This window comes from Oncorhynchus mykiss, chromosome 10 (assembly GCF_057628025.1).
Source record: "Oncorhynchus mykiss isolate SJ-2025 chromosome 10, ASM5762802v1, whole genome shotgun sequence".
Classification (NCBI taxonomy): domain Eukaryota; kingdom Metazoa; phylum Chordata; class Actinopteri; order Salmoniformes; family Salmonidae; genus Oncorhynchus; species Oncorhynchus mykiss.
Genome location: NC_143031.1, coordinates 8,250,363 through 8,274,515, shown reverse-complemented (window position 1 = coordinate 8,274,515; position 24,153 = coordinate 8,250,363). Strand labels below are relative to the sequence as shown.

Sequence of the window (24,153 nt, the reverse complement as noted above, 5' to 3'; positions counted from 1 at the left end):
TAGCATGTTCAGCACTTCATTATATAATTATTTATATATATATATATATATATATATATATATATACACACACACACACACATTCAATTTAGCAGGTGCTTTTATACAATGTGACTTAGTCATGCGTTCATACATTTTACGTACGGGTGGTCCCGGGAATTGAACACACTATCCTGTAAGGCCCATGCTTTACCAACCAAGCTACACAGAACATCACATTACCTGAGCTGTGACTTAGTGTTATGCTGACCGGTATAGATGGACATGTGCTGTAAAGAGGTTCTCATCACTGTGGTGGGTGTTGTGCTGACCAGTATAGATGGACATGTGCTGTAAAGAGGTTCTCATCACTGTGGTGGGTGTTGTGCTGACCAGTATAGATGGACATGTGCTGTAAAGAGGTTCTCATCACTGTGGTGGGTGTTGTGCTGACCAGTATAGATGGACATGTGCTGTAAAGAGGTTCTCATCACTGTGGTGGGTGTTGTACTGCCTCCCCCTCCCTCCACACCTCCCCCTCCCTCCACGCCTCCCCCTCCCTCCACACCTCCCCCTCCCTCCGCGCCTCCCCCTCCCTCCGCGCCTCCCCCTCCCTCCGCGCCTCCCCCTCCCTCCGCGCCTCCCCCTCCCTCCACGCCTCCCCCTCCCTCCACGCCTCCCCCTCCCTCCACGCCTCCCCCTCCCTCCACGCCTCCCCCTCCCTCCACGCCTCCCCCTCCCTCCACACCTCCCCCTCCCTCCACGCCTCCCCCTCCCTCCCCCTCCCTCCACCCCTCCCCCTCCCTCCACGCCTCCCCCTCCCTCCACGCCTCCCCCTCCCTCCACGCCTCCCCCTCCCTCCACGCCTCCCCCTCCCTCCACGCCTCCCCCTCCCTCCCCCTCCCTCCACCCCTCCCCCTCCCTCCACGCCTCCCCCTCCCTCCACACCTCCCCCTCCCTCCACGCCTCCCCCTCCCTCCACGCCTCCCCCTCCCTCCACGCCTCCCCCTCCCTCCACGCCTCCCCCTCCCTCCACACCTCCCCCTCCCTCCACGCCTCCCCCTCCCTCCACGCCTCCCCCTCCCTCCACGCCTCCCCCTCCCTCCACGCCTCCCCCTCCCTCCACGCCTCCCCCTCCCTCCACGCCTCCCCCTCCCTCCACGCCTCCCCCTCCCTCCACGCCTCCCCCTCCCTCCACGCCTCCCCCTCCCTCCACGCCTCCCCCTCCCTCCACGCCTCCCCCTCCCTCCACGCCTCCCCCTCCCTCCACGCCTCCCCCATACACAGATCTGATAATGGTGAGAGCTGAAGGATAACATTTGTTCTAAATCATCAGAGTTGTTACAACACACTAATCCTTTAGTTTAGAAACACTGTCATGAGAAGCCCTCCTTTATTTCATATGTAATCATACATTTAAACTCAACTGCTCCGGGATGAAGTGGAAATGTTTACACATGTCAAAAGCTTCTCAAAGCCTGTTCTAAATGAATCTGTTAATCATTAACATGTCTTTGTGCTGTTCCTCCTCTCTCTCGTTGTACCCCCCCCCCCTCCCCTCTCGCTGTTCCTCCTCCCTCTCTCGCTGTCCCACCTCCCTCTCTCGCTGTTCTTCATCCATCTCCCCCTTCCATTCCTCCACGGATGGCGTGATGGTGGTGTGACACTGACAGAGCTTCCGGCTGAAGAAGGTAAATATTGATATTTACAGTGAGATTCTAGTGCCCCCTCCTTTACAAGCAGATGATTAGCCCTTTAGCCTAGGATCGTGTGTCCTCAGAGTACACACTGACTTGAAGCACCACCCATGTAGATACACTGTCAGTAGAAGAGGGATTAATGACTGGCTGAACAGAACTATAGACCTATAGAAGTCCCATATTATCAACGGCTGGGTAGTGCTGTTTTACTGTGGTTCCAATTCTCACGATGTACTTTCAGGCCTGGACTAAGAGTTTTTTTTATAGGTACAGTATCTGTCACAAGATGATGTATAGCCGGACAGCCTTATGACTTGACTATATGTACAGGGCCTTCAGAAAGTAGTCACACATCCTGACTTTCTCCACATATTTGTTGTTACAGCCAGAATTTAAAATGTATTATATTTAGATTTTGTGTCACGGCCCTACACACAATACCCCATAATGTCAACGTGGAATTATGTTTAGACTTTTTATTATAATTTTGTAAAAACAAAAATTGTACAAATTAATACAAAATGAAAAGCTAAAATGTCTTGGGTCGTTAAGTATGCAACCCCTTTGTTATGGCAAGCCTAAATAAGTCCAGGAGTAAGAATTTGCTTAAGTCACGTAAGTTGCAATAATTTTACAATAATAGTGTTTAACATGATTTTTGAATGACTACCTCATCTCTGTACCCCACGCATATAATTATCCGTAAGGTCACCCAGTCGAGCAGTGAATTTCAACCACAAAGACCAGGGGAGGTTTTCCAACGCCTCACAAAGAAGGGCACCCATTGGTAGATGGGTAAAACATATTAAAAAGCAGACATCGAATATCCCTTTGAGCACGGTGAAGTTATTAGTTATACTTTATAGTTATACTTACCCAGGCACTACAAAGAAACAGGCGTCCTTCCTGACTCAGTTGCCAGAGAGGAAGGAAACCGCTCAGGGATTTCACCATGAGGCCCGATGGTGACTTTAAAACAGCTACAGAGTTTAATGGCTGTGATAGGAGAAAACTGAGGATGGATCTACAACATTGTAGTTACTCCACAATGCTAACCTAAATGATAGAGTGAAAAGAAGGGAGCCTGTACAGATTAAAAACATGCATCCTGTTTGCACTAAGGCACTAAAGTAAAACTGAAATGAACATGTCTGATTTATAAAGGGTTATATTTGGGGCAAACACGACACATCACTGAGTACCACTTCTCATATTTTCAAGCATGGTGGTGGCTGCATCATGTTATGGGGATGCTTCTCATCGGTAAGGACTGGGGAGGTTTTTAGAACCAAGCACAGGAAAAATCCAAGAGGAAAACCTGACATTCACCTTTCAGTAGGACAATAAGCTAAAACGCAAGACCAAATTTACACTGGAGTTGATTAACAAAACAACATTGTATGTTCCTGAGTGGCCTAGTTACAGTTTTGACTTAACTCTTCTTGAAAATCTATGGCAAGCCTTAAATGGCTTTCTAGCAATGATCAACTACTGTCATCAACTTGACAGAGCTTGAAGAATTCAGGTGTGGACAGCTCTTAGCGGCTTACACAGAAAGACTAACAGCTGTAATCACTACCAACGGTGATTCTAACATGTATTCACTCTAGGGTGTAAATACTTATGCAAGTTAGATATTTATGTATTTATTTTTCAGTAAATTTGGCAGAAGTTCTAAACATGTTTTCAGTTTTGTTATTATGGGGTGTTGTGTGTGTGTGTAGGTGGGTGTAGGTGTGTGTAGGTGTGTGAGAACCTAAATGTAATCCATTTTTAATTTCAGGCTGTAACCACAAAATGTGGAAAAAGTCAAGGGGTGTGAATACTTTCTGAAGGCTGTGTGTGTGTGTGTGTGTGTGTGTGTGTGTGTGTGTTGTAGGCAAGTCCCTATGGGAGCTGGTGGTGGAGCAGTTTGAAGACCTCCTGGTCAGAATCCTGTTGTTAGCTGCCTGCGTCTCCTTTGTAAGTAACTGTTGAACCCAATACCCTGCTGCTCATCACATTTTCTCCTTAGTAGCTATTGAACCCAATACCCTGCTGCTCATCACATTCTCCTTAGTAACTATTGAACCCAATACCCTGCTGCTCATCACATTCTCCTTAGTAACTATTGAACCCAATACCCTCCTGCTCATCACATTCTCCTTGGTAACTATTGAACCCAATACTCTGCTGCTCATCACATTATCCTTAGTAACTATTGAACCCAATACCCTGCTGCTCATCACATTCTCCTTAGTAACTATTGAACCCAATACCCTCCTGCTCATCACATTCTCCTTGGTAACTATTGAACCCAATACCCTGCTGCTCATCACATTCTCCTTAGTAACTATTGAACCCAATACCTTGCTGCTCATCACATTCTCCTTAGTAACTAATGAACCCAATACCCTGCTGCTCATCACATTCTCCTAAGTAACTATTGAACCCAATACCCTGCTGCTCATCACATTCTCCTTAGTAACTATTGAACCCAATACCCTGCTGCTCATCACATTCTCCTTAGTAACTATTGAACCCAATACCCTGCTGTTCATCACATTCTCCTTAGTAACTATTGAACCCAATACCTTGCTGCTCATCACATTCTCCTTGGTAACTATTGAACCCAATACCCTGCTGCTCATCACATTCTCCTTAGTAACTATTGAACCCAATACCCTGCTGCTCATCACATTCTCCTTAGTAACTATTGAACCCAATACCCTGATGCTCATCACATTCTCCTTGGTAACTATTGAACCCAATACCCTGCTGTTCATCACATTCTCCTTAGTAACTATTGAACCCAATACCTTGCTGCTCATCACATTCTCCTTGGTAACTATTGAACCCAATACTCTGCTGCTCATCACATTCTCCTTAGTAACTATTGAACCCAATACCTTGCTGCTCATCACATTCTCCTTAGTAACTATTGAACCCAATACTCTGCTGCTCATCACATTCTCCTTAGTAACTATTGAACCCAATACCCTGCTGCTCATCACATTCTCCTTAGTAACTATTGAACCCAATACCCTGCTGCTCATCACATTCTCCTTAGTAACTATTGAACCCAATACCCTGCTGCTCATCACATTCTCCTTAGTAACTATTGAACCCAATACCCTGCTGCTCATCACATTCTCCTTTGTTCACTTCTCTCCACTCATTCATATGAGTCCTATGTTTTGGCCTTTTTCTACAGTGGCTTGAACGTTTTACGTCTATATTTGCAGCTTAGCCCACTAGTGACAACCAGGCTTCTCTGCCCTGACCGTGGACAGAATGTGTCTGTAATACCCTGCCCTGACAGTGGACAGAATGTGTCTGTAATACTCTGCCCTGACAGTGGACAGAATGTGTCTGTAATACTCTGCCCTGACAGTGGACAGAATGTGTCTGTAATACTCTGCCCTGACAGTGGACAGAATGTGTCTGTAATACTCTGCCCTGACAGTGGACAGAATGTGTCTGTAATACCCTGCCCTGACCGTGGACAGAATGTGTCTGTAATACCCTGCCCTGACAGTGGACAGAATGTGTCTGTAATACTCTGCCCTGACAGTGGACAGAATGTGTCTGTAATACTCTGCCCTGACAGTGGACAGAATGTGTCTGTAATACCCTGCCCTGACCGTGGACAGAATGTGTCTGTAATACCCTGCCCTGACAGTGGACAGAATGTGTCTGTAATACTCTGCCCTGACAGTGGACAGAATGTGTCTGTAATACTCTGCCCTGACAGTGGACAGAATGTGTCTGTAATACTCTGCCCTGACAGTGGACAGAATGTGTCTGTAATACTCTGCCCTGACAGTGGACAGAATGAGTCTGTAATACCCTGCCCTGACAGTGGACAGAATGTGTCTGTAATACTCTGCCCTGACAGTGGACAGAATGAGTCTGTAATACCCTGCCCTGACAGTGGACAGAATGTGTCTGTAATGCTCTGCCCTGACAGTGGACAGAATGTGTCTGTAATACTCTGCCCTGACAGTGGACAGAATGTGTCTGTAATACTCTGCCCTGACAGTGGACAGAATGTGTCTGTAATACTCTGCCCTGACAGTGGACAGAATGTGTCTGTAATACCCTGCCCTGACAGTGGACAGAATGTGTCTGTAATACTCTGCCCTGACAGTGGACAGAATGTGTCTGTAATACCCTGCCCTGACAGTGGACAGAATGTGTCTGTAATACTCTGCCCTGACAGTGGACAGGATGTGTCTGTAATACCTTGCCCTGACAGTGGACAGAATGTGTCTGTAATACTCTGCCCTGACAGTGGACAGAATGTGTCTGTAATACTCTGCCCTGACAGTGGACATCATGTGTCTGTAATACTCTGCCCTGACAGTGGACAGAATGTGTCTGTAATACCCTGCCCTGACCGTGGACAGAATGTGTCTGTAATACCCTGCCCTGACAGTGGACAGAATGTGTCTGTAATACCCTGCCCTGACAGTGGACAGAATGTGTCTGTAATACTCTGCCCTGACAGTGGACAGAATGTGTCTGTAATACTCTGCCCTGACAGTGGACAGAATGTGTCTGTAATACTCTGCCCTGACAGTGGACAGAATGTGTCTGTAATACTCTGCCCTGACAGTGGACAGAATGTGTCTGTAATACCCTGCCCTGACCGTGGACAGAATGTGTCTGTAATACCCTGCCCTGACAGTGGACAGAATGTGTCTGTAATACTCTGCCCTGACAGTGGACAGAATGTGTCTGTAATACTCTGCCCTGACAGTGGACAGAATGTGTCTGTAATACCCTGCCCTGACCGTGGACAGAATGTGTCTGTAATACCCTGCCCTGACAGTGGACAGAATGTGTCTGTAATACTCTGCCCTGACAGTGGACAGAATGTGTCTGTAATACTCTGCCCTGACAGTGGACATCATGTGTCTGTAATACTCTGCCCTGACAGTGGACAGAATGTGTCTGTAATACCCTGCCCTGACCGTGGACAGAATGTGTCTGTAATACCCTGCCCTGACAGTGGACAGAATGTGTCTGTAATACCCTGCCCTGACAGTGGACAGAATGTGTCTGTAATACTCTGCCCTGACAGTGGACAGAATGTGTCTGTAATACTCTGCCCTGACAGTGGACAGAATGTGTCTGTAATACTCTGCCCTGACAGTGGACAGAATGTGTCTGTAATACTCTGCCCTGACAGTGGACAGAATGTGTCTGTAATACCCTGCCCTGACCGTGGACAGAATGTGTCTGTAATACCCTGCCCTGACAGTGGACAGAATGTGTCTGTAATACTCTGCCCTGACAGTGGACAGAATGTGTCTGTAATACTCTGCCCTGACAGTGGACAGAATGTGTCTGTAATACCCTGCCCTGACCGTGGACAGAATGTGTCTGTAATACCCTGCCCTGACAGTGGACAGAATGTGTCTGTAATACTCTGCCCTGACAGTGGACAGAATGTGTCTGTAATACTCTGCCCTGACAGTGGACAGAATGTGTCTGTAATACTCTGCCCTGACAGTGGACAGAATGTGTCTGTAATACTCTGCCCTGACAGTGGACAGAATGAGTCTGTAATACCCTGCCCTGACAGTGGACAGAATGTGTCTGTAATACTCTGCCCTGACAGTGGACAGAATGAGTCTGTAATACCCTGCCCTGACAGTGGACAGAATGTGTCTGTAATGCTCTGCCCTGACAGTGGACAGAATGTGTCTGTAATACTCTGCCCTGACAGTGGACAGAATGTGTCTGTAATACTCTGCCCTGACAGTGGACAGAATGTGTCTGTAATACTCTGCCCTGACAGTGGACAGAATGTGTCTGTAATACCCTGCCCTGACAGTGGACAGAATGTGTCTGTAATACTCTGCCCTGACAGTGGACAGAATGTGTCTGTAATACCCTGCCCTGACAGTGGACAGAATGTGTCTGTAATACTCTGCCCTGACAGTGGACAGGATGTGTCTGTAATACCTTGCCCTGACAGTGGACAGAATGTGTCTGTAATACCCTGCCCTGACAGTGGACAGAATGTGTCTGTAATACCCTGCCCTGACAGTGGACATCATGTGTCTGTAATACTCTGCCCTGACAGTGGACAGAATGTGTCTGTAATACCCTGCCCTGACAGTGGACATCATGTGTCTGTAATACTCTGCCCTGACAGTGGACAGAATGTGTCTGTAATACTCTGCCCTGACAGTGGACAGAATGTGTCTGTAATACTCTGCCCTGACAGTGGACAGAATGTGTCTGTAATACCCTGCCCTGACAGTGGACAGAATGTGTCTGTAATACCCTGCCCTGACAGGGGACATCATGTGTCTGTAATACTCTGCCCTGACAGTGGACAGAATGTGTCTGTAATACTCTGCCCTGACAGTGGACAGAATGTGTCTGTAATACTCTGCCCTGACAGTGGACATCATGTGTCTGTAATACTCTGCCCTGACAGTGGACAGAATGTGTCTGTAATACCCTGCCCTGACAGTGGACATCATGTGTCTGTAATACTCTGCCCTGACAGTGGACAGAATGTGTCTGTAATACCCTGCCCTGACAGTGGACAGAATGTGTCTGTAATACCCTGCCCTGACAGTGGACAGAATGTGTCTGTAATACCCTGCCCTGACAGTGGACAGAATGTGTCTGTAATACTCTGCCCTGACAGTGGACAGAATGTGTCTGTAATACTCTGCCCTGACAGTGGACAGAATGTGTCTGTAATACCCTGCCCTGACAGTGGACATCATGTGTCTGTAATACTCTGCCCTGACAGTGGACATCATGTGTCTGTAATACCCTGCCCTGACAGTGGACATCATGTGTCTGTAATACTCTGCCCTGACAGTGGACATCATGTGTCTGTAATACTCTGCCCTGACAGTGGACAGAATGTGTCTGTAATAACCTGCCCTGACAGTGGACATCATGTGTCTGTAATACTCTGCCCTGACAGTGGACAGAATGTGTCTGTAATACCCTGCCCTGACAGTGGACAGAATGTGTCTGTAATACCCTGCCCTGACAGTGGACATCATGTGTCTGTAATACTCTGCCCTGACAGTGGACAGAATGTGTCTGTAATACTCTGCCCTGACAGTGGACAGAATGTGTCTGTAATACTCTGCCCTGACAGTGGACATCATGTGTCTGTAATACTCTGCCCTGACAGTGGACAGAATGTGTCTGTAATACCCTGCCCTGACAGTGGACATCATGTGTCTGTAATACTCTGCCCTGACAGTGGACAGAATGTGTCTGTAATACCCTGCCCTGACAGTGGACAGAATGTGTCTGTAATACCCTGCCCTGACAGTGGACAGAATGTGTCTGTAATACCCTGCCCTGACAGTGGACAGAATGTGTCTGTAATACTCTGCCCTGACAGTGGACAGAATGTGTCTGTAATACTCTGCCCTGACAGTGGACAGAATGTGTCTGTAATACCCTGCCCTGACAGTGGACATCATGTGTCTGTAATACTCTGCCCTGACAGTGGACATCATGTGTCTGTAATACCCTGCCCTGACAGTGGACATCATGTGTCTGTAATACTCTGCCCTGACAGTGGACAGAATGTGTCTGTAATAACCTGCCCTGACAGTGGACATCATGTGTCTGTAATACTCTGCCCTGACAGTGGACAGAATGTGTCTGTAATACCCTGCCCTGACAGTGGACAGAATGTGTCTGTAATACTCTGCCCTGACAGTGGACAGAATGTGTCTGTAATACTCTGCCCTGACAGTGGACAGAATGTGTCTGTAATACTCTGCCCTGACAGTGGACATCATGTGTCTGTAATACTCTGCCCTGACAGTGGACATCATGTGTCTGTAATACTCTGCCCTGACAGTGGACATCATGTGTCTGTAATACTCTGCCCTGACAGTGGACATCATGTGTCTGTAATACTCTGCCCTGACAGTGGACATCATGTGTCTGTAATACCCTGCCCTGACAGTGGACATCATGTGTCTGTAATACCCTGCCCTGACAGTGGACATCATGTGTCTGTAGTACTCTGCCCTGACAGTGGACATCATGTGTCTGTAATACCCTGCCCTGACAGTGGACAGAATGTGTCTGTAATACTCTGCCCTGACAGTGGACAGAATGTGTCTGTAATACTCTGCCCTGACAGTGGACAGAATGTGTCTGTAATACCCTGCCCTGACAGTGGACATCATGTGTCTGTAATACTCTGCCCTGACAGTGGACATCATGTGTCTGTAATACCCTGCCCTGACAGTGGACATCATGTGTCTGTAATACTCTGCCCTGACAGTGGACAGAATGTGTCTGTAATAACCTGCCCTGACAGTGGACATCATGTGTCTGTAATACTCTGCCCTGACAGTGGACAGAATGTGTCTGTAATACCCTGCCCTGACAGTGGACAGAATGTGTCTGTAATACTCTGCCCTGACAGTGGACAGAATGTGTCTGTAATACTCTGCCCTGACAGTGGACAGAATGTGTCTGTAATACTCTGCCCTGACAGTGGACATCATGTGTCTGTAATACTCTGCCCTGACAGTGGACATCATGTGTCTGTAATACTCTGCCCTGACAGTGGACATCATGTGTCTGTAATACTCTGCCCTGACAGTGGACATCATGTGTCTGTAATACTCTGCCCTGACAGTGGACATCATGTGTCTGTAATACCCTGCCCTGACAGTGGACATCATGTGTCTGTAATACCCTGCCCTGACAGTGGACATCATGTGTCTGTAGTACTCTGCCCTGACAGTGGACATCATGTGTCTGTAATACTCTGCCCTGACAGTGGACATTATGTGTCTGTAATACCCTGCCCTGACAGTGGACATCATGTGTCTGTAATACTCTGCCCTGACAGTGGACATCGTGTGTCTGTAATACCCTGCCTTGACAGTGGACATCGTGTGTCTGTAATACCCTGCCCTGACAGTGGACATCATGTGTCTGTAATACCCTGCCCTGACAGTGGACATCATGTGTCTGTAATACCCTGCCCTGACAGTGGACATTATGTGTCTGTAATACCCTGCCCTGACAGTGGACATCATGTGTCTGTAGTACTCTGCCCTGACAGTGGACATCGTGTGTCTGTAATACCCTGCCCTGACAGTGGACATCATGTGTCTGTAATACCCTGCCCTGACAGTGGACATCATGTGTCTGTAGTACTCTGCCCTGACAGTGGACATCATGTGTCTGTAGTACTCTGCCCTGACAGTGGACATCATGTGTCTGTAATACCCTGCCCTGACAGTGGACATTATGTGTCTGTAATACCCTGCCCTGACAGTGGACATCATGTGTCTGTAATACCCTGCCCTGACAGTGGACATCATGTGTCTGTAATACCCTGCCCTGACAGTGGACATTATGTGTCTGTAATACCCTGCCCTGACAGTGGACATCATGTGTCTGTAGTACTCTGCCCTGACAGTGGACAGAATGTGTCTGTAATACCCTGCCCTGACAGTGGACATCATGTGTCTGTAATACTCTGCCCTGACAGTGGACATTATGTGTCTGTAATACCCTGCCCTGACAGTGGACATCATGTGTCTGTAGTACTCTGCCCTGACAGTGGACATCGTGTGTCTGTAATACCCTGCCCTGACAGTGGACATCATGTGTCTGTAATACCCTGCCCTGACAGTGGACATCATGTGTCTGTAGTACTCTGCCCTGACAGTGGACATCGTGTGTCTGTAATACCCTGCCCTGACAGTGGACATCATGTGTCTGTAATACCCTGCCCTGACAGTGGACATCATGTGTCTGTAGTACTCTGCCCTGACAGTGTACATCATGTGTCTGTAGTACTCTGCCCTGACAGTGGACATCATGTGTCTGTAATACTCTGCCCTGACAGTGGACATCGTGTGTCTGTAATACCCTGCCTTGACAGTGGACATCGTGTGTCTGTAATACCCTGCCCTGACAGTGGACAGAATGTGTCTGTAATACTCTGCCCTGACAGTGGACATCATGTGTCTGTAATACCCTGCCCTGACAGTGGACATCATGTGTCTGTAATACCCTGCCTTGACAGTGGACATCGTGTGTCTGTAATACCCTGCCCTGACAGTGGACATCATGTGTCTGTAATACCCTGCCCTGACAGTGGACATCATGTGTCTGTAATACCCTGCCCTGACAGTGGACATCATGTGTCTGTAGTACTCTGCCCTGACAGTGGACAGAATGTGTCTGTAATACTCTGCCCTGACAGTGGACATCATGTGTCTGTAATACTCTGCCCTGACAGTGGACAGAATGTGTCTGTAATACTCTGTCTGCATGCATTGCTTTGCATACCACCTCCGTATTTCCAATAATAATGGCCTGCCGATGATGGAAGGTTCAGACCCTTGACTCCCTAGATTTTCCACTCAAAGCATTTCTCTTTACTTCAGTATTACCAATACTCTGACGCATACAATTCCTTAAATAGTGACCCTGTATTTTGGGCCAGGTGGTAGGGTGAAGTATGTGGTACGGCCAGGAGAACCCTGTCTGGATAACGATTGTATTTCCATCTATTACAGGGCTATTCTGGGCAGTGGAAAATAAGTATTAAAATGTATACGATACAAATACATCTACACTAATTGCCTTTGTGTTGATCCTGGTGTTTCTAAGTGGGAGGCTGTTTGTTTTTCCTAATGTAAATTAGGCTGCCCGTACTTGTGTTAGCACTGTAACAAGACCCTGTTCTGTTCCACTGATTTACAGCATCCACATCCTTTACTAGACACCCAGCAGACTGAGCTACCTAGGCTGGTTTAACCTCCCCCACATCCTTTACTATACACCCAGCAGACTGAGCTACCTAGGCTGGTTTAACCTCCCCCACGTCCTTTACTAGACACCCAGCAGACTGAGCTACCTAGGCTGGTTTAACCTCCCCCACATCCTTTACTAGACACCCAGCAGACTGAGCTACCTAGGCTGGTTTAACCTCCCCCATGTCCTTTACTAGACACCCAGCAGACTGAGCTACCTAGGCTGGTTTAACCTCCCCCACATCCTTTACTATACACCCAGTAGACTGAGCTACCTAGGCTGGTTTAACCTCCCCCACATCCTTTACTATACACCCAGCAGACTGAGCTACCTAGGCTGGTTTAACCTCCCCCACATCCTTTACTATACACCCAGCAGACTGAGCTACCTAGGCTGGTTTAACCTCCCCCACATCCTTTGCTAGACACCCAGCAGACTGAGCTACCTAGGCTGGTTTAACCTCCCCCACATCCTTTACTATACACCCAGCAGACTGAGCTACCTAGGCTGGTTTAACCTCCCCCACATCCTTTACTAGACACCCAGCAGACTGAGCTACCTAGGCTGGTTTAACCTCCCCCACATCCTTTACTAGACACCCAGCAGACTGAGCTACCTAGGCTGGTTTAACCTCCCCCACATCCTTTACTAGACACCCAGCAGACTGAGCTACCTAGGCTGGTTTAACCTCCCCCACATCCTTTACTATACACCCAGCAGACTGAGCTACCTAGGCTGGTTTAACCTCCCCCACATCCTTTACTAGACACCAAGCAGACTAAGCTACCTAGGCTGGTTTAACCTCCCCCACATCCTTTACTATACACCCAGCAGACTGAGCTACCTAGGCTGGTTTAACCTCCCGCACATCCTTTGAGACTTGATGCTGATGTATTCCTTATGGGTCAGTCGGTGCTACTGTGCAATTTGTGCTCCCGAGTGGGGCAGTGGTCTAAGACACTGCATCTCAGTGCTTGAGGCGTCACTACAGACATGATTGTGAGTCCCATAGGGCGGCGCACAATTGGCCCAGCGTTGTCCGGGTTTGGCCTGTGTAGGAAGTCATTGTAAATAATAATTTGTTCTTGACTTGACTTGCCTTGTTAAACAAAGGTAAAATAAAAAAAGTGACATCAAATGGATTTAGTTAGTTAAATAAACACTTTTTAATATTTTTATGAAAACAATTCAGTTTTAGTGACCAACGTTGCTGCTTTAATGAATTACAGCAACATGTGCTCAGCCTACTGATGCTGGAAGAGGTGGCGAAGGTGACCTTTCAGAAGTATCCGAAAGAAAGGCAATCCTAACCTATAAGGGCCAAACCTCAATGGGGGAATTACTCATTTGTGTGCCTATTTGAATAATATGTAAATTAAGACATTGAGCTGCTCTGACTCTGCATGACATGAGAATAGAGCCTTGTAACCAGGCAACAAGAGAGGAACACAGGACAAAGCTGTTGTTTTTAAAGCGGTCTCCGATATAATCATTACACATGACTATTTATGGATGGAAGTCGTAGAGGAGAAGGAATGCTCAGGTCTACCACTACAGCCTCAATAACTGTTACTGGACACAATGCTTACTGTCATTTATCATATTGTAGGCAACTTTTTTTTACTATTTTAATTCGATCATCTTTTTACTAAGATTTGTTGTGTAGTTGAGACAACTTGATCACTCCCATCCATCTATGAGAATAGGGGTTATAGACCGGGCCATACCAAGTCAGGCTGACCCATGACACCAACCGATGACAACTGGCGACATCGATCACCTGAAACAATGAATACACTTCCTAATTATGAAATTAACACTTCTTCCATTTTATTCTGAGGAAGGAGGAAAGGTTGGCTTCCTTTATTTCATTCTCCACAGCATTATGTGAGAGAGGGAGTATAGGTCAAGGTTTTGGTTTGTGCAGGAAGGGAGTGAAAAAGTCAAGTGGCCCTGATGCTTTGCTTGTTGTCGTGCATGTCTTCGTAAACATTATTTTAATACGTTTTTTTATTTTATTTTTTACATTTTTTCCTTCCATTTGTTAAAGCTGTGTTTTGGTTTTAACGTGATGTTGGAACTGTGGCCATTCAGTCCCAATAAGCCATCTGTCTGGAAGTGAAGCGTAACTCCTGTCTCCTCTCAAGGGTCTCCAACCTTTTCTAGCATGAGAACAACTTTTTAAAAGAAATGTCGTGAGCTACTCTTTTTATGGCTTTCAAAAAGGCACATTCTCTTCTCTGCAACTCTTCCCCAGGTCCTTCGTGCACTACTGTCTCTTGTACACTTTGTATTCTGTCAATATGCCTGGTAAAATAATGTTTCATAAAAACTCTGAGGGGGAGAGGGACCCTACAAAAATAAATTTTGTTTACCAAATTCTGTTTGAGATATTCCTGGTTTTCACAAATTACAATTGTGAAAATTACAATTACAATTGTGAAAATTACAATTACAATTACAATTGTTCATGGAGAAACAACGAAATTGGATGTTCTGAGTCGATGTCAATGTTTAAATCGTATCGGGGGGGGGGGGGGGGGGGAGTCTGGAAGAAATCATTTAAAAATGATTTTTTTTGTGTAATTCCACTTTAATTGCGCAGCTAATGTGTCAGTCTAGCGATTGTGCTGTACTTCTACTGCTTACAATCATGGCAAAGTCAGCAAATAATAGATACACTTACTCATGATATACTTCTGCCAGGTAAGCCTACTTTGCAGTAAACATTTAATTGAGACGCTTTTGAAGAAAGTATTTCTGTCAACCCAACATCAACTGGCCTCTGTCAACATCAACTGGCCTCTGTCAACATCAACTGGCCTCTGTCAACATCAAATCAAATCAAAATCAAATCAGATTTATTTATATAGCCCTTCGTACATCAGCTGATATCTCAAAGTGCTGTACAGAAACCCAGCCTAAAACACCAAACAGCAAGCAATGCAGGTGTAGAAGCACGGTGGCTAGGAAAAACTCCCTAGAAAGGCCAAAATCTAGGAAGAAACCTAGAGAGGAACCAGGCTATGTGGGGTGGCCAGTCCTCTTCTGGCTGTGCCGGGTGGAGATTATAACAGAACACTGTCAAGATGTTCAAATGTTCATAAATGACCAGCATGGTCGAATAATAATAAGGCAGAACAGTTGAAACTGGAGCAGCAGCACAGTCAGGTGGACTGGGGACAGCAAGGAGTCATCATGTCAGGTATTCCTGTCCTAGGGCTCAGGTCCTCCGAGAGAGAGAAAGAAAGAGAGAATTAGAGAGAGCATATGTGGGATGGCCAGTCCTCTTCTGGCTGTGCCGGGTGGAGATTATAACAGAACATGGCCAAGATGTTCAAATGTTCATAAATGACCAGCATGGTCGAATAATAATAAGGCAGAACAGTTGAAACTGGAGCAGCAGCACGGTCAGGTGGACTGGGGACAGCAAGGAGTCATCATGTCAGGTATTCCTGTCCTAGGGCTCAGCTCCTCCGAGAGAGAGAAAGAAAGAGAAAGTTAGAGAGAGCATATGTGGGATGGCCAGTCCTCTTCTGGCTGTGCCGGGTGGAGATTATAACAGAACATGGCCAAGATGTTCAAATGTTCATAAATGACCAGCATGGTTGAATAATAATAAGGCAGAACAGTTGAAACTGGAGCAGCAGCACAGTCAGGTGGACTGGGGACAGCAAGGAGTCATCATGTCAGGTATTCCTGGGGCATGGTCCTAGGGCTCAGGTCCTCCGAGAGAGAGAAAGAGAGAAGGAGAGAATTAGAGAACGCACACTTAGATTCACACAGGACACCGAATAGGACAGGAGAAGTACTCCAGATATAACAAACTGACCCTAGCCCCCCGACACACAAACTACTGCAGCATAAATACTGGAGGCTGAGACAGGAGGGGTCAGGAGACACTGTGGCCCCATCCGAGGACACCACCGGACAGGGCCAAACAGGAAGGATATAACCCCAACTGGCCTCTGTCAACATCAACTGGCCTCTGTCAACATCAACTGGCCTCTGTCAACATCAACTGGCTACTGTCAACATCAACTGACTTCTAGTGATTTTCTGTGAGCCGGACCATTTGGCGACGTCCACCTAAAAGAGACGTTCATTTTGCTCCCAAATGGCTCTTCATTCAGTAATGCCTTAGAAATTGACTTAAAACCATGACGATATTATACGTCTCTCATTTAAAATCCTAAATCATTGCTTACCATTATGTCAGATTGTGAAATGTATACATTTTTACCTGATCAAATGATTACATGACCTGCAATTTTTTTTTAATGAAGACCAAATGTAATACACTAGGAAAAAAATTAGCGTGGACCAGAATGAGGCCCCCTCCACACATGGCAGGGTAGCCTAGTGGTTAGAGTGTTGGACTAGTAACCGGAAGGTTGCAAGTTCAAATCCCCGAGCTGACAAGGTACAAATCTGTCGTTCTGCCCCTGAACAATGCAGTTAACCCACTGTTCCTAGGCCGTCATTGAAAATAAGAATTTGTTCTTAACTGACTTGCCTAGTTAAATAAAGCTAAAATAAAACTATACATCATTCCTGCTCTGTGGTATTGCCATCTTCATAGTAAAAAAAATAAATAAATGTGTCTGGCGCTCAGCAAGCTATAGTAAAAGTATGCAAATCAGGTTGACTAGATAATAGCTGGGAACTTGCGGCGTCTTGATACCTGTGAGATTTATTTTATGACGGTTTGCAGTGGAACACGTGAAAATTCCATGTACTTTCAGAATTGTTTGGCGAGCTACTCATAGGTGGTCTGGTAGCTACTCATATGTGATCTGGTAGCTACTCATAGGTGGTCTGCGAGCTACTCATAGGTGGTCTGCGAGCTACTGGTAGCTCGCGATCGACCTGTTGGAAATCCCTGCTCTAATTCCCGTCTGCTAAAACTAAGAACACTCGCTAATTGTCAGAAATACCACGGAAGTGTGTGTCAGTCACAAGTACAGAGTAGCCAGCCAGGTGTCGGAAGCACCCATGGGTTAGAATGTCTTGCCGAAGGAGCTCGATTTTGGTGGCCTCCGGTAATGCCTTCACTTCATCTGAAATATACAGCAAAATTATGGAATATTTTATCAAGTTTACCTCTGAAATTTTCGTTGTTGTGGTATTGTGCAGAAAGATATGACTTTGCAACTAAAATTACTGAGCATGTGTGAATTGAGTGTATTGTTTTGGATATGGCGGGGCCTAAGGGTGGGCAACTCCAGTCCTCGAGGGCCTGATTGGTGTCACAGTTTTGCCCCAGCTAACACATCTTTGGTTTAGAATGCAATTTGATTAATCCGCTGTGTTTTTTTTAGGGATGGAGAAAGTGTGACAACAATCAGGCCCTCGAGGGCTGGAGTTGCCACCCCTAGGCCTATGTGATCAGGACTATTTTCAATAGCAACGCGACGTTGCAGAGTACAAAAGTTCAGCTTTCCCAACTTTGGTCCCGCCCTGGTTTACTCTTCCCTCGACCATGCTTCTCTTTCCTCCGTCGAAAATGAATCTGACCTCGTTTCGTCACCTCCATGCTAGATGAATTTCTGCTGAAAGTGGTAGACGCACTGCACACACACACACAGACGGGCATTCTCGTGGCTTCTTCAGAAAGTTGCAGGAAATACGAAATAACTAACTACGTTAAAAAGTCATACTGGTATTAAAAAAACAAACATTCACCATGGAAACAAGACGTTTCGGTAGAATTTTATAAATGTTGACAGAATTTAATTTGGTGAGTTTTTTTTTGTTGTTGTGTGTGTCGGCAAAATTAATTGTGTAAAAAATGGTGGTGGAAACGCCGTTGTGCAAATATTGATTATAATAAACATCATATCTAAGTAAACTTGAAGTCACACGATAATATGTGGTGTGGTCCTCCCACTACGACTTGGGAAAGCATGCAGTTTATTAGGCTACAGATGAAATAAGTTATGAACTTCACAGGGTGGTGAATGTGCACGGTGATGGACTTAACGCCCCTTTCCAATAAATATCCAGGGTCATGTTCTGGTGACATGATGATCGATGCTTGACTGCCGTTTTGAGAAATAAAAGTATTCTCACTCTTATTCATGAATAATCTCATGTAGACTAGCCTACCCTCACAGCCTACCTGCATTGAATCTGTGAGCAGTTGGCTAGAGCTCAGGTGTCAAGACCAGAGGAGGCACATTGATATTTAACATTTTTTTTGTGACAAAACTATTAGTAGAGTTGATAATGTGATGGAAACGCATTGACCTTTTAGATTTTTATTCAGTTCTTGAAAACTTAAAATGGAAAAGTAGATTTTGTGTGCACTACGTCATCACACTGATTTCTATCCGTAACAAGTCAGTTTGGTGGAAAAATGTGCATTAAAATCTGTCGCCAAATTGGATGGAAATCTACCTACTGATGCGTTCTGTTCATGTCTTATGATATACTTGAGCAAATTAATAAATGTTCAATACATTCAGGTGATTCAATAAATGTTTTAATATTGCTGAATTCCATTGTAACGGCTGTTGGTGGAAGAAGGCGAGGACCAAGGTGCAGCGTGGTACGTGTTCATCTTTTTTATTCGAACTAAACACTGAATAACAAAGAGAACAACCGAAACAGTTCTGTCTGGTGCAGACACAAAAACAGAACGCAACTACCCACAAAAACCCAGTGGGAAAAGGCTACCTAAGTATGGTTCTCAATCAGAGACAACGATAGACAGCTGCCTCTGATTGAGAACCACACCCGGCCAAACAACAAAGAAATACAAAACATAGAAAATGAACATAGAATGCCCACCCTTGTCACACCCTGGCCTAACCAAAATAGAGAATAAAAACCTCTCTATGGCCAGGGCATGACATCCATTTTAGTGTCTGGATTCGGTGAGGGCACAAATGATCAAACTTTGACCAGAATGAGGCTCTCCACTACCTGTTCCTGCAGTAATGATTCTTATCAAATATTTTCATCATTTATTGGTAGAGAATTGGCAAAAAGCCAAAGGTCTACCAGTAGTCTATGCAAATTAGGGAGCCAAATGAAGGGCTCTCACTGATGCGATTCGGTTACACTGACTGACGAGGTGAGTTACTCATCGTCTGGCAAAGCCCCGACATCCTAGGGAAGGGATACCTAGAAAATCCTTTGGTTTATTTGTCCCGATGCGATTCCATGGTCATATAACAAAGTTGCATGACTTAAGATTGATTGACTTTATTCAGTTACTTCAAACACATTCTATAAACTTGCTGTTCAGTTGTCAATTAAAGCACAGTAAATAGCCTACTGTGAAATTTGACTGCACCCAACCGCAGCGCACACATGTTGTATCGACCAAATTGTGCCGACAGATGGCCATAACAAAGGGGTTCCCTGTCATCGCTGGCTTTGTGACTGACGGGCGCCTAACCTATCAATAGATTGCTAGAAAATGCATATCATTCATTCTAGTGGGAGAGAGCTCAATGGACTAATTGATACTTTTACATGAAAAGTATCCTATAAATGTCGTTCCACTTCATGATTGTGTCCCACTTGTTGTTGATTCTTCACAAAAAATACAGTTTTATATCTTTATGTTTGAAGCCTGAAATGTGGCAAAAGGTCGCAAAGTTCAAGGGGGCCGAATACTTTCGCAAGGCACTGTATATATTTATTTTATATGAAGTGGAAGAAGTAGCCGGCTGAAAATGAGTCTGTAACCGGCCGATTAGCCGGCAGACGGCGCTAATGGAAAACAGTGTCAACTGGCTAGCTAGGCTGAATGAAAGGAAGGGATGGATCAGAACGAGTTGCTCTCCTTCAATATTCTCTACACAGAGCCGAGTGGAGTGAAGGGTAGATTTGCGGGACCCAAGCGGTCGTGAAGGATGAGCTATCGACCGGGGCTTGAGGCGCTGATCTGCTCCGATCCTCTTCACTGCTCAATACTCACTGTGGAGAAGAAAAACACTTTTACTAGAATCTGTTATATTAACTCTGTATTATGTGCCCTCCCCCTCCAGGTGCTAGCTCTGTTTGAGGAGGGGGAGGAGACCATCACAGCCTTCGTGGAACCTATCGTCATCCTGCTTATCCTCATCGCTAACGCTGTGATCGGAGTCTGGCAGGTGAGTGTCTCTATCTTGTGTGTGTTCACCTGATCATGTGTCAGGAGACGGTGCTGACATGCAGGATATTATAGGGTGTGTCACCTTAGGGCGAAGACATTATGTAACGAGTCATCGATACAGAACCCTAACTTGTGTTCTGCTATCGACCTTCATACGTGTCAGCAGGGCTTTTATTGATGGGTAGGATAGTAAATCCGTATTCAATTGAAACATGGAAACCATGGAGCCAAGGCCAACCTTTTTAAATTGCCCAGTGTATATACACATGGTAATGTACATGGTGCTTCTAGAGGTGCCAGTAAAACAAGCCTTTGATGATGTAAATGCTAGTTCTGTAGGTATTTCACTCAGAGAGATCACTTACTGTCTTTGTTCATTTCACTCTGTAGACCTGCAGACAGAAACGGGTCAGTGTTAATTGAAGACCATTAACTGCAGCTTAATCAGAATTGGTCTCTGAATAGAGCACTTTGTCCTTGGGGGGATGGGTAGAATGAGGAGGGATGGGTAGAATGAGGAGGGATGGGTAGAATGAGGAGAGATGGGTAGAATGAGGAGAGATGGGTAGAATGAGGAGGGATGGGTAGAATGAGGAGAGATGGGTAGAATGAGGAGGGATGGGTAGCATGAGGAGGGATGGGTAGCATGAGGAGGGATGGGTAGAATTAGGAGGGATGGGTAGAATGAGGATGGATGGGTAGAATGAGGAGGGATGGGTAGAATGAGGAGGGATGGGTAGAATGAGGAGGGATGGGTAGAATGAGGAGGGATGGGTAGCATGAGGAGGGATGGGTAGCATGAGGAGGGATGGGTAGCATGAGGAGGGATGGGTAGCATGAGGAGGGATGGGTAGAATGAGGAGGGATGGGTAGAATGAGGAGGGATGGGTAGAATGAGGAGGGATGGGTAGAATGAGGAGGGATGGGTAGAATGAGGAGGGATGGGTAGAATGAGGAGACGGGATGGGTAGAATGAGGAGACGGGATGGGTAGAATGAGGAGACGGGATGGGTAGAATGAGGAGACGGGATGGGTAGAATGAGGAGACGGGATGGGTAGAATGAGGAGACGGGATGGGTAGAATGAGGAGGGATGGGTAGAATGAGGAGAGATGGGTAGCATGAGGAGGGATGGGTAGCATGAGGAGGGATGGGTAGAATGAGGAGGGATGGGTAACATGAGGAGGGATGGGTAACATGAGGAGGGATGGGTAACATGAGGAGGGATGGGTAGAATGAGGAGGGATGGGTAGAATGAGGAGGGATGGGTAGAATGAGGAGAGATGGGTAGAATGAGGAGAGATGGGTAGAATGAGGAGAGATGGGTAGAATGAGGAGAGATGGGTAGAATGAGGAGGAGAGATGGGTAGAATGAGGAGACGGGATGGGTAGAATGAGGAGGGATGGGTAACATGAGGAGGGATGGGTAGCATGAGGAGGGATGGGTAGAATGAGGAGGGATGGGTAGAATGAGGAGGGATGGGTAGAATGAGGAGGGATGGGTAGAATGAGGAGGGATGGGTAGAATGAGGAGAGATGGGTAGAATGAGGAGAGATGGGTAGAATGAGGAGAGATGGGTAGAATGAGGAGACGGGATGGGTAGAATGAGGAGACGGGATGGGTAGAATGAGGAGACGGGATGGGTAGAATGAGGAGACGGGATGGGTAGAATGAGGAGACGGGATGGGTAGAATGAGGAGACGGGATGGGTAGAATGAGGAGACGGGATGGGTAGAATGAGGAGACGGGATGGGTAGAATGAGGAGACGGGATGGGTAGAATGAGGAGACGGGATGGGTAGAATGAGGAGACGGGATGGGAAGAATGAGGAGGAGGGATGGGAAGAATGAGGAGGAGGGATGGGAAGAATGAGGAGGAGGGATGGGAAGAATGAGGAGGAGGGATGGGTAGAATGAGGAGACGGGATGGGTAGAATGAGGAGACGGGATGGGTAGAATGAGGAGACGGGATGGGTAGAATGAGGAGACGGGATGGGTAGAATGAGGAGACGGGATGGGTAGAATGAGGAGGAGGGATGGGAAGAATGAGGAGGAGGGATGGGAAGAATGAGGAGGAGGGATGGGTAGAATGAGGAGAGATGGGTAGAATGAGGAGACGGGATGGGTAGAATGAGGAGACGGGATGGGTAGAATGAGGAGACGGGATGGGTAGAATGAGGAGACGGGATGGGTAGAATGAGGAGACGGGATGGGTAGAATGAGGAGACGGGATGGGTAGAATGAGGAGACGGGATGGGTAGAATGAGGAGAGATGGGTAGAATGAGGAGAGATGGGTAGCATGAGGAGGGATGGGTAGAATGAGGAGGGATGGGTAGAATGAGGAGGGATGGGTAGAATGAGGAGGGATGGGTAGAATGAGGAGGGATGGGTAGCATGAGGAGGGATGGGTAGAATGAGGAGGGATGGGTAGAATGAGGAGGGATGGGTAGCATGAGGAGGGATGGGTAGCATGAGGAGGGATGGGTAGCATGAGGAGGGATGGGTAGAATGAGGAGGGATGGGTAGAATGAGGAGGGATGGGTAGAATGAGGAGGGATGGGTAGAATGAGGAGAGATGGGTAGAATGAGGAGGGATGGGTAGAATGAGGAGACGGGATGGGTAGAATGAGGAGACGGGATGGGTAGAATGAGGAGACGGGATGGGTAGAATGAGGAGACGGGATGGGTAGAATGAGGAGACGGGATGGGTAGAATGAGGAGACGGGATGGGTAGAATGAGGAGACGGGATGGGTAGAATGAGGAGACGGGATGGGTAGAATGAGGAGACGGGATGGGTAGAATGAGGAGACGGGATGGGAAGAATGAGGAGGAGGGATGGGAAGAATGAGGAGGAGGGATGGGAAGAATGAGGAGGAGGGATGGGAAGAATGAGGAGGAGGGATGGGAAGAATGAGGAGGAGGGATGGGAAGAATGAGGAGAGATGGGTAGAATGAGGAGGGATGGGTAGCACGAGGAGGGATGGGTAGCACGAGGAGGGATGGGTAGCACGAGGAGGGATGGGTAGCACGAGGAGGGATGGGTAGCACGAGGAGGGATGGGTAGCACGAGGAGGGATGGGTAGAATGAGGAGGGATGGGTAGAATGAGGAGGGATGGGTAGCACGAGGAGGGATGGGTAGCACGAGGAGAGATGGGTAGAACGAGGAGGGATGGGTAGAACGAGGAGGGATGGGTAGAACGAGGAGGGATGGGTAGCACGAGGAGGGATGGGTAGCACGAGGAGGGATGGGTAGCACGAGGAGGGATGGGTAGCACGAGGAGGGATGGGTAGCACGAGGAGGGATGGGTAGAATGAGGAGGGATGGGTAGAATGAGGAGGAGAGATGGGTAGAATGAGGAGGAGAGATGGGTAGAATGAGGAGGAGGGATGGGTAGAATGAGGAGGAGGGATGGGTAGAATGAGGAGGAGGGATGGGTAGAATGAGGAGGAGAGATGGGTAGCATGAGGAGGAGAGATGGGTAGAATGAGGATGAGGGATGGGTAGAATGAGGAGGAGGGATGGGTAGAATGAGGAGGAGGGATGGGTAGAATGAGGAGGAGGGATGGGTAGAATGAGGAGGAGGGATGGGTAGCATGA

The 24,153-nt window shown here is 46.9% G+C and overlaps 1 protein-coding gene across 1 annotated transcript in view; it reads left to right on the top strand.

Moving 5' to 3' along the window:
• The window catches only part of LOC110534844 (sarcoplasmic/endoplasmic reticulum calcium ATPase 1), a 115,937-nt gene that overhangs the window by 17,171 nt on the left and 74,613 nt on the right, over positions 1-24,153 (top strand). Inside the window, exons 2-4 of the mRNA XM_036989612.2 lie at positions 1,653-1,670; positions 3,559-3,641; positions 20,447-20,551. Of these exons, the coding sequence (XP_036845507.1) occupies positions 1,653-1,670; positions 3,559-3,641; positions 20,447-20,551 (206 nt within the window). The remainder of the gene's footprint in view (positions 1-1,652; positions 1,671-3,558; positions 3,642-20,446; positions 20,552-24,153) is intronic.